Genomic DNA, 14,916 nt, shown 5'->3' on the forward strand with positions numbered 1-14,916 from the left:
AAATGGCAATACTTATGTGCTATTATAGACCATTAGTGAGTATGAACACTAACAGGTTTTCCTATTATGATTTAAAAACCTACAGTATCGTGTATCCTTCAAAACTACCGAAAGGTCTGTTTTGCGTACCAGTCTTTTGGGTTTAGTAAATCTCCGTCAATTTCGATGAAGACCGAAATTTCCATTTCCGCCTCCATTATGGAGAACACAAACTGCGACTTGACATGCGCGTGAATTGGATTATAGTGAGGAAGACTTGCGCAGCATCGGCCTCACTCTCACTTCCCAGTGACCACCATGATCCAGTGGCAAGACTGTGTCAAGACAACTGAAGATGGCTCAGTGAGTCATACACTCATTCATGCACTTCAAACACTTTGGAAACGCCAATCTGCCTACCATGCATGTCTTTGGACTGGGGGAGGAAACCGGAGTACCCGGAGGAAACCTCCGCAGCACGGGGAGAACATGCAAGCTCTGCACACACAGGGCCACAGTGGGAATCGAACCCCCAACCCTGGAGGTGTGAGGTGAACGTGCTATCCACTAAGCAACTGTGTGCCCATGACTCTAAATGCACATTATAAATTTTCTGTGACCCCAAGCCTTGACCACCCTACATTCCAGATTTATAATACAGGACTGCTGTAACATTAGATTAGTAAATACTTTTTAGTACAAGGTCAGAGTTTTCGAGCCCATTACAACAATCATGAAAAAAGAACTCATCAGTGTGTTTAACATAACTGTGCATGAAATCGCTAAACACTTTACAGTTTGACCTGGAAACCTGAGAGACAGGGATGCTTTGGCTCTGATGTGCTGTCTAATGAATGCCGCTTTTTAAATCTTACAAATGTACGTAAGATATGCAATGAGTGTGGTAATAATGTGCCATGTGCTACTGCTGCTTCTGCACATGCATGCAAAAGACAGTTAAGTAAGCTTGAGGAATATTCCTTTTATAGTGGCTTATGTTACACAGATGTACGTTACTCGCATAATAAAAAGTTCTAATGTTACAGCAGTCCTATATTATAAATCTGGAATGCAGAGTGGTCAAGGCTTGGGGTCACAGAAAATTTATAATGTGCATTTAGGGTCATTTGCTACAAAAAAGTTTGGGAACCCCTGATATAAAATCTACTGTAAGACAAATCCAGATGTACAGTAACTTATAGTTATATACAAACAGTGCAGCAAACAAGCACTCATTTAAAGTCTCATTACAATCTGATAGTGAACAATGAAGACGTCCTTAAAATACAAAGTATTCAATGGAACACGTGCTTAAATCTTTTTCCTTGTTTAATTGCCAGTGGGTAAACTGTAAAAAAAAAACACCCAAACAAAACACAAAAACAAACAAACAAAACAACTCCATCTGTTCAAAAACTTTGATTGGCAGTGTATGCAATATCCACAAACACAAATAAGCCTCTCTCTACTATTAGTGTGGCTGCTATGTGGTCGCTATATTACAATTGCTATTCTCAGTTGTTAGGGAAGAAAGCAAGCCGAGCTTCCAATTTCATCCTTAATGCTGAACCACAATCACAACACTTGACATTGAAACAGCAAGACACAATCAACACCTTGCAGTGCTTTAAACTAGGCTTGAGACTGCAAATGTTAAGATAATGTCACAGCTATTGCGTGTTTTCTAACTGTTCTGTTGGACAAATTCAACATAAGTCCGAAGCTGCTACATGCTACACACACACTTGAATTTTAGTGTTTTGTTTTCACTCCATGCGCTACATCTCCCATTCCTTACCAACCTCCAGCATCAGTCTACTATGTCTGATAAACACATTTTCTCCTTTAATTCTCCTCTTAAAACTGGGCTGCAGAGTAAAAGAGACATCAATTTATCAACTGAGAGCTTCCTACTGTCACAAATGATGAATTTTGTGAAGCAGCTTCTTTTTATCAACATTCTGGTAATATCATGCTGCTGGAAGCATAGATGTTGCATACACTTCATGTGGATCTCTCATATGTTACATCCCATATTGACACATACATGCAGAGGAACATTTTTTGTTATTTTAGACTAAGCTGTAAACTGAATCAAATGTCGTTTTTTTATTTTTATTTATTTTATTTTTTTTTGAGTTTCTCAAACTGACTATGATATTACAGCTGTAACTATATATCTTTTTGCAATGATATCTTTATTACTGATATCTATTTGCAATGAAACCCATAGTATTCAGAGTCTTCTCACCTGGTTCCTGATTTCAGACTCGTCTTCCTGGTCCGACTGCCAACAAGAGACACAAAATTGGACATTATCATATCAGTGAAACAATAAAAGAGAGATAATGCTGCAAATTTGTCAGTGAAAAAAAAATGATTATGATAAATGGAAAAGGCATACAGAACAAATTGTTCTTAGATGATCCAACAGGTTAAAAAAAATAGTGGCTGACTATATTACTAAACCAGTTATTTTAATATTAATATCTGCTTCCCTGCTAAGTGTAAATCAATGGTTTAAAAGGATCGTTACTGATCATTACTGAAATGTTCAATTAAGTGTATAAATAGATATAGATATATGGATAGATAAGCATGAAGGTTTTTCACTATATTGCTGTAAAACTGGGTGATCTGGAGACAAATTAATAAATATACTTAAAAGGGACCCATTGTGCAAAATTCACTTTTACATGCTGTTTGAACATAAATGTGTGTCGGCAGTGTTTGTACATAACCACCCTATATTGGTAAAAATCCATCCACTGTTATTTTTTAATTTCCCCATAAATCATAAAGAGTGTCTCAAAATGTGACATCAGAACATCACATTAGAACAGGCCCCGCCCACAACTGGTGATGGCCTCTGCCCTATTAGCATAGATCCTCCCCTGAGTGAGCTGTACACAGTCCGCCATGTTCTCCATGCTGGAGCAGCTATAGTGATAAGAAGAATGCTTCAGCTTCGTAAGCACTGTAAGTAGAGCTGCAACAACGAATCGTTAAAATCGATAATAATCGATTATGAAAATCTCATTATCGATTAGTTGGTCTGCACGCGGCACGGGGTGCGTTTACCATGACTTTCTTCAGTTTACTGTTTATCAGTCTTACCTTTTATAAAAAGTAATGCATAAATACTATTATATAATATAAACTTACATATTAGTTTATCTTATATATAAATTTTATGCATTATTGTTATGGATGCAAAAAACGCATTTAATTAAACTATAGTCCTAAATGAATAATGTATATTCTGGTGTGTGTCTGTATGTATTCAGTTCTTTTCAGTCTTATTTAACTGGACAAATAGTTGGACAAAACACAGTGGAGTAGTTTTATTTTTGAAGGAAATGTGCCCCAAAAAATAGCTAAATTCATATATGTTTTTTCGAATCATTTTACACCAGACTGCTTTCTGAACGAGGGTCAGTACAATGCAGGATTTGCTGAAAAGTTGATTCTCAAGCATGGATCAGTACCAACTGTTCATGATCCAGCTTCATATCCAGAAGACATAAGTATTGCATTTTATATGTTGTGAATTTTTGCAAATCACTTTTCCGAATGTGACTGTTAGCAAATTTCATGCCTAATGTGCCTAGAACGAGCTGTAAAGTTTCCCTCTTCTGGAAAGTGGGCGGGGAGCAGCAGCTCATTTGCATTTAAAGAGACAGTGTGTGTTTACTTCCACCCCAAAAGGGGCATTTACAGCATGGTGTAATAAATGATCTACAGGGTTTTTTGAGCTGAACCTCCACAGACATATTCTGGGAACACCTGAGACTTATATTACATCTTGTAAAAAGGGGCATAATAGGTCCCCTTTAATGAAAACAAACAAACAAACAAACAAATAAATAAATGTGCTGATATGTGTGAAATGGTCAGGGTACAGGGAACTATATTACAAACCTCAGTAGCTGTCAATTCACCATCAATAGCAGTGTCTGTAAAATCAGTCTGTCATGTGCAAACAAGCACACATCCATTTGAAAGCATGCAATGAAAGAAATCAATCTATTATTTTATTATTTCTCGTATATTTAATGCTCAAGTTGCACAGTATTATTTCACACACACATACATATATGTATATACACAGTATCTCACAAAAGTGAGTACACCCCTCACATTTTTGTAAATATTTGATTATATCTTTTCATGTGACAACACTGAAGAAATGACACTTTGCTACAATGTAAAGTAGTGAGTGTACAGCTTGTGTAACAGTGTAAATTTGCTGTTCCCTCAAAATAACAACACACAGCCATTAATGTCTAAACCGCCGGCAACAAAAGTGAGTACACCCCTAAGTGAAAATGTCCAAGTTGGGCTCAATTAGCCATTTTCCCTCCCCGGTGTCATGTGACTTGTTAGTGTTACAAGGTCTCAGGTGTGAATGGGGAGCAGGTGTGTTAAATTTGGTGTCATCACTCTCACACTCCCTCATACTGGTCACTGGAAGTTCAGTATGGCACCTCATAGCAAATAACTCTCTGAGGATCTGAAAAAAAGAATTGTTGCTCTACATAAAGATGCCCTAGGCTATAAGAAGACTGCCAAAACCCTGACACTGAGCTGCAGCACGGTGGCCAATTACCATACAGCGGTTTAACATGACAGGTTCCACTCAGAACAGGCCTCGCCATGGTCGACCAAAGAAGTTGAGTGCACATGCTCAGCGTCATATCCAGAGGTTGTCTTTGGGAAATAGACGTATGAGTGCTGCCAGCAATGCTGCAGAGGTTGAAGGGGTGGGGGATCAGCCTGTCAGTGCTCAGACCATATGCCGCACACTGCATCAAATTGGTCTGCATGGCTGTCGTCCCAGAAAGAAGCCTCTTCTAAAGATGATGAACAAGAAAGCCCGCAAACAATTTGCTGAAGACAAGCAGACTAAGGACATGGATTACTGGAACCATGTCCTGTGGTCTGATGAGACCAAGATAAACTTATTTGGTTCAGATGGTGTCAAGCGTGTGTGGTGGCAACCAGGTGAGGAGTACAAAGACAAGTGTGTCTTGCCTACAGTCAAGCATGGTGGTGGGAGTGTCATGGTCTGGGGCTGCATGAGTGCTGCCGGCACTGGGGAGCTACAGTTCATTGAGGGAACCATGAATGCCAACATGTACTGTGACATACTGAAGCAGAGCATGTTCCCCTCCCTTCGGAGACTGGGCTGCAGGGCAGTATTCCAGCATTATAACGACCCCAAACACAACTCTAAGACGACCACTGCCTTGCTAAAGAAGCTGAGGGTGAAGGTGATGGACTGGCCAAGCATGTCTCCAGACCTAAACCCTATTGAGCATCTGTGGGGCATCCTCAAACGGAAGGTGGAGGAACACGAGGTCTCTAACATCCACTAGCTCCGTGATGAGGACTCCAGTGGCAACCTGTGAAGCTCTGGTGAACTCCATGCCCGAGAGGGTTAAGGCAGTGCTGGAAAATAATGGTGGCCACACAAAATATTGACAGTTTGGGGCCAATATGGACATTTTCACTTATGGGTGTACTCACTTTTGTTGCCAGCGGTTTAGACATTAATGGCTGTGTGTTGAGTTATTTTGAGGGTACAGCAAATTTACACTGTTACACAAGCTGTACACTCACTACTTTACATTGTAGCAAAGTATCATTTCTTCAGTGTTGTCACATTAAAAGATATAATCAAATATTTAAAAAAATGTGAGGGTGTACTCACTTTTGTGAGATACTGTACATATACATACATACAAAGAGACCTCCACTAATATTGGCACTCTTGGTAAATATGAGCAAAGAAGGCTTAAAAAACTGTCTTTATTGTTTGACCTTTTTATCTTTTGTTAAAAAAATTCACAAAAATTCTCTGCTCTCATGGATATCAATCAGTAACAACAAGAAATCATGGCACACCAATGATATTTGCAGTTCATCTTCAGTGCATGACTGCAATTATCCCGTGGCCTAGTAGTGAACAGCTGTGTAAATTTTGATCACCAACAGTAATTCATTACTTAGATGAGGTGACTGATAACTCCAAAATCAGTGAAATAATCCTGCAATTAACATCAGGCAGTCTGAAAGCATGTTGTCATTAAATATATCAAACATATGAATTGGCAGCAGACGTCTGGGATTGTTTGGGGATTTGCATCTGGATTTGTTTGTGATGATTTAGGATTCCTCTGGATCTGCTTTTAGCACTATACTTTATGAATTACTGTTGGGACAGAAAAAAGTCTTAATATTAGGATTAGGATTTTCTTCTAAATCGGCTAGTTAGGAGCTAGCCTTTTAACCTTAAGGGTCTTTATAGCCTCAGATACTGAATGGAGAATTCATTACAGATATTAAAACCTACAAAAATAAACCTTGTGTCAATGTTCAATCACTCATGAACTGCAAAGTATATAACATTAATAATAAACAACACACAAATTAGTACTTCATTTTGCAAGTGTTTAGCTGTAGCAAGTTTTTCAGGAAAATGTTAATAAAAGGCATCATACCCTTGTGTCTTGTCGGACAGGAGTTGGTGGACTTGGCTGTGACAGTTCTGTAGCTTTAGTCGTCTCGTCCTCCTCCTCCACAAAAACATTTTCTACCATCACCACTTCCTCCTCCTCCTCCGATCTCTTCTCCTCGGCCTTCTTTTCTGGTGTAATTGTAGTGATGAGGTCACTCATGGCGATGCCCTTTGCAGCACCGTACAAGGCTGTGCCCATCTCTACAACACACACATGCACACACACACACACACACACACACACACACACACACACACACACACACACACACACACACACAGCTTTTCATTCATTGCATAATAATTCAAATATGTATTGTAGTATGCAGTATGCTCAAAGCTTGGATGCTGATGTCATGACATTGCAATCAATAATAGCAAAGCCATCCTGCATTCATTTTCAAACCTACAGGGATTACGAGAACAGCATCAAAGAAACAGCAAAATGAACATACCAGAAACACAAAAATGCAGCCCTCGTTTCCAGATATTAGCCTTGATCCATGACAAGAATCAAAAGCAATATCCAAGTAGCACAATAATGATTCTGTTGTTTATATGTTCACATACAAAGTCACAGTCAAAGCCCAGTAAACTTTTCATTCTGGTATCTATAGAATATTGTTATATTTTATACCATTCTAAAAATCTTTATTTCATTAGGTGTTTTACTGCTTTTGAACCCCTTCTGCCATAACACCATATATTGTCATGTAATTCTGCCAAATCAAATAGTTTACATCTTTATAGATGCAATTCCCTACTGGCATTTTCCAAAGAGCAAATATACAATAAGTGTTCATTAATTGAAATAGTTTTTTTACAATCCCAATTCCGAGAAAGTTGGGCCAGTATGGAAAATGCAAAAAAAACAAACAAACCCCAAAGTGTCATTTGAAAATTAAATTCACCCTGTACTATATTGAAAACACATTATTAACACATTATTTGATGTTTTACTTTGTGAATTTAACTTATTTTTGAAAATATACATTCATTTCAAATCTGATGAATGCAACACACTCCAAAAATAGCTGGGACAGTCGACTGGTTACCACTGTGTAACATCACCTTTTCTTTTAATAACACTTATTAAGCATTTGGGCGCTGAAGACACTAGTTGGTTAAGCAAGCGGAATTTTCTCCTATTCATCCATTATGCATTTCTTCAGTTGCTGTACATGGCCTTCGTTGCCTTATTTTGCGCTTCATAATGTGCCACACATTCTCAATCGGAGACAGGTCAGGACTGCAGGCAGCTAGCACCCGCACTCTCTGCTTACACAACCATGCGCTTGAAATCCAGGCAGAATATGGTTTGGTGTTGTCCTGCTCTGGTGGCAGCATATGTTGCTCTAAAATGTGTACATATCTTTCTGCATTAATGATGCCCTCAAAGATGTGCAAATTACCCAGGCCATGGGCACTGACACACTCCCATACCATGACAGACACTGGCCTTTGGACCTGACGCTGATAACAGCTTGGGTGGTCCTTTTCCTCTTTGGAAAGGGATGACGGCTGTTTAGTCCAAAAACTACTTGAAATGTTGACTCGTCGGACCACTAAACATGATTCCACTGTGTTACTGTCCATCTCAGATGAGACCGAGCCCAGAGAAGTTGATGGCGCTTCTGGTTGATGTATGGCTTCTGGTTTGCATAGTAAAGCCTTAACTTGCACCTGTGGATGCATCGGCGAATGGTGTTGATTGACACAAAGGTTTACCATAGTATTCCTGAGCCCATGTCAGGATATCCATTACAGACGAATGAAGGTTTTTAATACAGTGATGTCTGAGGGATCGGAGATCACACGCGTTCAGAAGTGGTTTTCAGCCTTGACCTTTATGCACAGAGATTTCACTGGATTGACAAATCCTACTGCTTTGTCTTTGAGGAATGTTGTTCTCAAAGTCTTGGATTACTCGCTGACCCATCTGTTGGCAGAGTGCCGAGCCTCGACCTGTCCTTGCTCTTGAAGGACTAGACCTTTTTTGAAAGCTCCTTATATACTATGATTAAACGATTGCCTCACCTGTTTCACATAACCTTCTTATTTCAACTTGTCACATCGCTATTAGTACTAAATTCCCGTTTCAACTTTTTTTTTGGAACGTGTTGCATGCATCAATTTCAAAATAAACTTTATATTCAAAAAACTATGCAGTTGATTAGGTAAAACATCAAATACCTTGTCTTTATGTTTTATGTTTAAATACAAGTCAAAGTACATTTACAAATCACTCCTCTTTGTTTTTATTATCATTTTCCCTACTGTCCCAACTTTTTTGGAATAGGGGTTGTAATAAACTACCATTGAGTTAATACTTCTAGACTTCAGGTTTCTCTGTTTTCAACTCACCCTAGTTTAGGATGTTCACGTTAATTACAATAGACATACAGGGCAGTTTATTTCAGTTTACTGAAATTTTGTCATTTGTAAAACAATGTTCAAAATAATTTCTCTGGCTGTAATGATTTAAAAACAACCATTACTTCTGTAGCTCTTTGCTTCTTCCCTAAATCATTATATTTATAGACTAATTTTAAACATTCTTTCCTTGAGGTAATTCATCTGTATTGCTACTGCTTTTGTTTTTATTGTGGGTTATGTGCATAACTACATTAACTGTATGAGGTGGAGGTTTGCATGTATAGAGAATGTTTAATAAAAGGTGAAGAAAACAGGCTGGTTAAATACAATATATTGTAGCAGCTACTCATTAGTGTTTCTCAATGCTTACTTCTGTAGTAGATAGCTATGGCAAAACAGAATTGTACAAGGGATGTTAGCCACCTCATTTAAGCTTTTACATGACAACTGGAACTTCCTGTGGTTATGTCACAAGCCACACAGTACCATACTACAAATAGTGTACATATGATAGCTATTTCAGCATATTAGTTTCAGGACATTAGCTTTAAAACACTAGCAGTTTTTGAAAAATTACTTAAAAGTTACATTAGGATGAAACCCATGCCTAAGGATTAATTTACTTTGAAAACCCTTATTGCAGAGTTATTATTGCAAACTATGGGGCAAAAGAACTGCAGTGAGTGACCTGCCAGCCATTACAGAAATTGCCTGGGAGCTTCACATTTTAATGTGAGAGTATGCAAGAACAAAGTATCACTAAATAATATGCCAAAAGATCAGTCTACTTTTTCATAATAAAAACAGCGGATGAGCTAATCAACAAATAAATATTAAATGAGGCGGTCCTGTCTCCTTCCCCCATCTCACTTCAGTATAGTTTCGGCCAGTGGTCTCATCTCCACTGAGTTTCCTGTTTGAAAGATGCACCGACGGAGTGCCCTCGCTTTCTGTCACAGTAAACGGAGAATGTTTTGAGTTCATTAATGTGAAACAAAACCTATCAAATCTACCACTTAGCTAACAGCAGACACATATAGTTAACATCAGTTAAATATATGTATTCAGGATATGCCAAATATGGTCTCAAAAAACCTGAAAGTGGGCCTCATGAGAAAAAAGTAACAAATATGAAAAGTTGAATATGTCTGCTTTATCATATAAAAACATAAGTAAACAATCCAATCAGGCTGAGCCAGCAAGCTGGATCACAAATTACACAAATGAAATAATGTGGTGGTGTACACAATAGCATCTTGACATTCTCATGCTTCGTCTATAAATATCATACACTATGTATGTTTTAAAAAAAAAAAAAAAAGTAACTCTTCTGACTAGAAATTTGATTTATCCTAAATTTCTGTATGACCCAATAGCTCAATGTCCTCAATTTACCTGGGGAATGTTCTGAGATTTAGTCAACGAGATTACTTAAAGAAATTAGCAGTCAGTGGTATGAGCCATGCTGACAAATATTCCCAGAAGACAAAATATTAGAAATCTAAGAAGGGGAGACTGTAGCTAGCAGTGAGCTTGCACATGCTAGGCTAGCAGCTTAAACAGTCAAAAGCATGCAAAGCTGGCCAGAGGATTGCAGCAGACAGATAATGAGTAGTCCATCGCACCTATAACCGTCCAAACTAGCAAGCTTTTATGGTCTAGGCTGGGGATTGGAGATGCACGTATCTACCTGCTGGTTTAGTGCCATTCATAGTGATAAGTGGTTTAGATCCTGGGACTACAGTCGCTGTGATTTCGGGGATGCTCCGCTGAGCTGAGGAGAAAGTCAACACCACAAGAAAACTTGCTGACTGGTCAACTGGAAAGACACCATATGTGTCAACAATCTGAGGCACATCTTTTCTACATAGGAATATTTAACGTATTTATTAGTATCTCTAAATGTGCCTGATGTACAGTCTGTAGCGCTTCTAGACTTATAATAAAGAAATTTCATAGGCACCATTGCTCCAAGCAACCACTTTTTTTTTAACTGTTACTCGTACCATGTCACAAGGCTGCTGAATGCGCTCGGAGGAAAGCACTGACTGCCCTCTTCGATATACATTTACTCATAAACACCCACGATTAACTAGTCAGGAGAAGGTAACGTCATCCATCCCATCCAGAGAGCACTCCTGGCTATGGAAGGCTGTGGCAGTTTGTGATCACAAGTTTGAAGTCTGACAAAAACTGCCACAGCCTTCCATAGCCAGGAGTGCTCTCTGGGTGGGATGGATGATGTTACTTTTTCATGCGATCCTGAAAATCTTTTCTGTTGCACCACTTGGAAGCAATCAATGCATAATATTGCACTAGATGCTAGCTGCTTTGTTTGAGGCTGTTGTTTATAATTTATGAGCCTGAAATTCGCTTCATAAAGCTCTGCTCTGTTTTTTTCCTAAAAGGCGTACATGTTAAACCACTAGCTGCATGTGTTCATTTTGTGATGGCAAACTGAGGAGAATGCACTGCAGAGGACACAAGACTGTTAAATGAAGTTAATTCAGTGTTGATCTAAAAATCTGTATGATGCAGCAATAAGCAATTAGCATAGGTATTGTAGTTAAACAAAGCCCTAAAAAAGGCAGGCATCGAGTAGGCAAAAAAAAACAACAAAAAAAAACAACCCTCCTATATCTACAGTATATATATCTATTTTTATTTTGTTTAAACATAAACATATTTGCCAAGACATTGCATGAAAAGTTATACCTAACCAGCAACTACTAGCTATTATTAGAGGTGCTAGTGCAATTTGCTTTGTTAATGTCTCTCTTGCATGTTAAACTTATACCTTTTACATTACATTCATGCTAATCAAGATCAACACAGAAGTTGATTTGGTCTTTATCAGTTCTCACTTACATATATGCATTGTTTATATTCATTATATATGAGCCAGGATATCATCCATATTTTTTAACAGAGTGAGTTCTTAAACCAAGTTATTAATATTATATTTCTTTGTTTGATATTGAAGCATTTTTCCTAGCTGAATGGTCAATATATTGGGAGTGATACGCAGTTGCACAGGAAAGGAAGTTTAGCCACAGCCCTCTCATTTAGAAAGTCTCATTACAGAGGACTTAGATAATGGGAACTCACACAGGTAAAGTAGGCTTACACTGTTCAAATTAATAGTTTCATTTCTGTATCATTTCATATGTGAATTACTGTCCACATCAAGGGAATGTTTCTTCATTAAATCTAGCAGAATAACAACATTAGTAGTCAAAACCACAGTGTTCAAAACAAGAGTCAAAATCAAAAGTCTGCCAGCTTCCATGAGCTCTCAGGGAGCAATAAAACTGTAATTTATTCCATTAATTAGAAACAAGGAGGAAAGAGAAAAAGTGTAAGTGTGCATTTGGAAGTAGAAATTATCAAAACAATGCTAAGAAGAAAATCCCTGGCCTGTCTTTCTGTCTTGCTCTCAGCAATGTGTTTCAGGAAAAGAAGTACAAAATAATGCTGGAGTTCATCAGAGGAGCCGCACCAGCACAGCAACAAGCGCTTCTCAGCAGAGATACTACAAAGCAACTTGGAAGACATTAATGGAGGTCTGGAACCAGCTGATAAAAACAGTGGGTAGAGAGGGAGTGAAGGCCATGCTGGATGAAAAAGGCAATGTGAACACAAAGGATAACAAACTCCAGTGAGGCTGACTGACATGCTGCCATTAGCAGAGGCACAAAAACATGTTGGCATCATTGTGAGGAACAGCCTGAGCTCATAAAGTGTGCGAGCTCCTGGCCAAGATACGATTTAGAGAAAAACACCACTGTTAAACAGATTATGGTAATTGAGTGTATAAATGCCAATAAAGCAAATTGTTTCTATTGGTACATCTGAAGATATTACAGTTACAATTTTATTACAATTACATCAGTCAGTTACTTTTCTCACGACAGTGCCCTATAGTAACTGAATACAGTGACTGGAACGGGTGGCAGGCGGTGCTCAAAGACTGCCTTATTAGAAGGGATAATGTTATAATAATGTCACTGAATAGTATATCAGCTTTGTCCTCATTAAACTTGACTAAAGGTAGAACTGATTAAAAGTCTGTTCTTCAAATCAGATACAACATTTATTTGCACTTTAATTAATTTTGCAGTTTGGGCTTGCTGAATAATTTATCTATAAAAGATCAATTTAAATAATGATCCATTTAGGCTCAGGTTTTCAGTGCATTTTAAAAATCAATGCCATAATGAGAAACAGCAACTTTTGTACAGTTCTGCTAATCACTTTATAACGACTTATATGCTAGTGAATTATAGTCCTTATGTAAATGTAGAGATTTCATTTGCATAACATCACAATTTAATATGCATATTAAATGAATATAGCTGTAGCAATTAAACAATCAACCACAGGTTACAGACATATTGAATGAAAGACTGAACCAACCTCCATCTAGACTGCGAGACATGATGTAGCGTTTGCTGGTGGAGCGCTCAAAGAAGGGAGCTGGGCGAACTATTTGTGAACTAGCCCGTCTCGTTTGGACTTGGGTTCGGCCACTGTAGCGGAACTTGGAACCAAGAGTCAGGAACTTCTTGGGTGGGGTTTCAGGAGATAACAACCTGATAAATAATGTTCATATGCTTTGGTTACATACTGGTATAAAGTGCCCATAAGTTAGTGCAATGCTTCTGGATTCTCATATTACCGAATAGATGCCTAAATGTGACTTCTTTACCAAAGTCAGGAAGCCTTTATCAACTGCACCTAAAATCCATAAATTCTCTCTCTCTCTCTCTCTTATATATATATATATATATATGCTTCTTTCTTGTTTAGGCTTTAATACCTGCTAAAAAAAAAAAAAAAGAAGCATGGGAGTTTAAGCATCAAGGCTAATGCAAATGACATTTAATAGTGACACCCTTTAAAAATGAATTATTTAATAATTTTTCCCTTAAATGATAGGTTGTCTCTGACAATATTGTATCTGTGAAAAAGAACAAAATTTAGTTTTTTTTAAAAGAAATAACAGACTGCTTTTCTGGCAACGATTTTTCCACATCAATAAAAAGCTGTGTGTGATTTTACCCACAGATAAAAACTATTGCTCAAAACTGTAAGTTACTTTCCTTTATAGCACATCACTAATTGGATTAATTTTCTGACATTATGGCTTGTAGTGCTGTAATAGTGCTGACTGCAAGGCAAATCACAAATTTATATTAATGTTCCTTTTCTAATACGTTATGGTTTCTTCAGTAACAGCTAATTCACAGGGACTTGTATGGTGGCTGTGCCACTTAACTAAGTCTAATAACAAATGGATTAAAATACATGTTATTTATCTTATAATTGTTGATATGGTGAAGCTTTTTGTAGACATCAATTAACATTTATGAAGGAGTCTCCAGTGTCCGCACTGGGTAACAGTTAGAGGTAAGGCAGGAAAGTCTAAGGCCAGAGGACTTAAGAGTTTTACGCTTCCTCTGTAACATGACAAACTGCATTTTATTAATTTCAGGAGAATGACTGTTTATAGCTTCTATAATTTAAGTGATACCAGTAACGTTCAACAAAACATTCCACGAAAAGAAGTAAGTATAAACTGATGTGACATATAGACTCTTTAAAAACATTTTTTACTCTTTGGCAAAATGCTATGGTATAAGAGGAATAAAAACTTCAGGAAATGTTATTATAGGAAAATGATCATTTTAAGGGTGGTACTGTCATTCAAAATCACACTACCCACTCACTGATTATTTTCCTATAGCAGCGTGCCCTGCAATTTTTATTCTTTATGTAACACCTATATCTAAATCATGTAAATCTAAGAACTAACTAAAAGTTAGTCATAATCATTGCAAAATTACTAGAACTACTCAAGTTTTAATGCATCTCCCACTTTCATAATTCTCACCTGAAAAAGGTGTGGTGCTCCACGCAAACCTTCCAGAGTCTCTTAGCTGCTCTATGGTTGGGGAGTTTAAAGCCAATCGTGCTTTCGAACTGCTCAAACTAGACATTAATAACATATACAAAACACATTTTATATATCTGTCAGCATG

The 14,916-nt window shown here is 37.7% G+C and overlaps 1 protein-coding gene across 18 annotated transcripts in view; it reads right to left on the bottom strand.

Annotated features, from left to right (window-relative positions):
* The window catches only part of epb41l3a (erythrocyte membrane protein band 4.1-like 3a), an 81,049-nt gene that overhangs the window by 17,514 nt on the left and 48,619 nt on the right, over positions 1-14,916 (bottom strand). For 10 of the 18 annotated variants that reach the window (XM_053683440.1, XM_053683438.1, XM_053683445.1 and 7 more), the window contains exons 10-16: positions 14,769-14,866; positions 13,292-13,467; positions 10,566-10,649; positions 6,483-6,700; positions 3,901-3,948; positions 2,231-2,266; positions 1,782-1,847 (exon numbers count right to left, since the gene is read on the bottom strand). In XM_053683440.1, the coding sequence (XP_053539415.1) occupies positions 1,782-1,847; positions 2,231-2,266; positions 3,901-3,948; positions 6,483-6,700; positions 10,566-10,649; positions 13,292-13,467; positions 14,769-14,866 (726 nt within the window). The remainder of the gene's footprint in view (positions 1-1,781; positions 1,848-2,230; positions 2,267-3,900; positions 3,949-6,482; positions 6,701-10,565; positions 10,650-13,291; positions 13,468-14,768; positions 14,867-14,916) is intronic. The other 8 variants (XM_053683454.1, XM_053683444.1, XM_053683452.1 and 5 more) reach the window with 5 other exon arrangements.

Source organism: Ictalurus punctatus, chromosome 1 (assembly GCF_001660625.3).
Source record: "Ictalurus punctatus breed USDA103 chromosome 1, Coco_2.0, whole genome shotgun sequence".
In the NCBI taxonomy this organism is placed as follows: domain Eukaryota; kingdom Metazoa; phylum Chordata; class Actinopteri; order Siluriformes; family Ictaluridae; genus Ictalurus; species Ictalurus punctatus.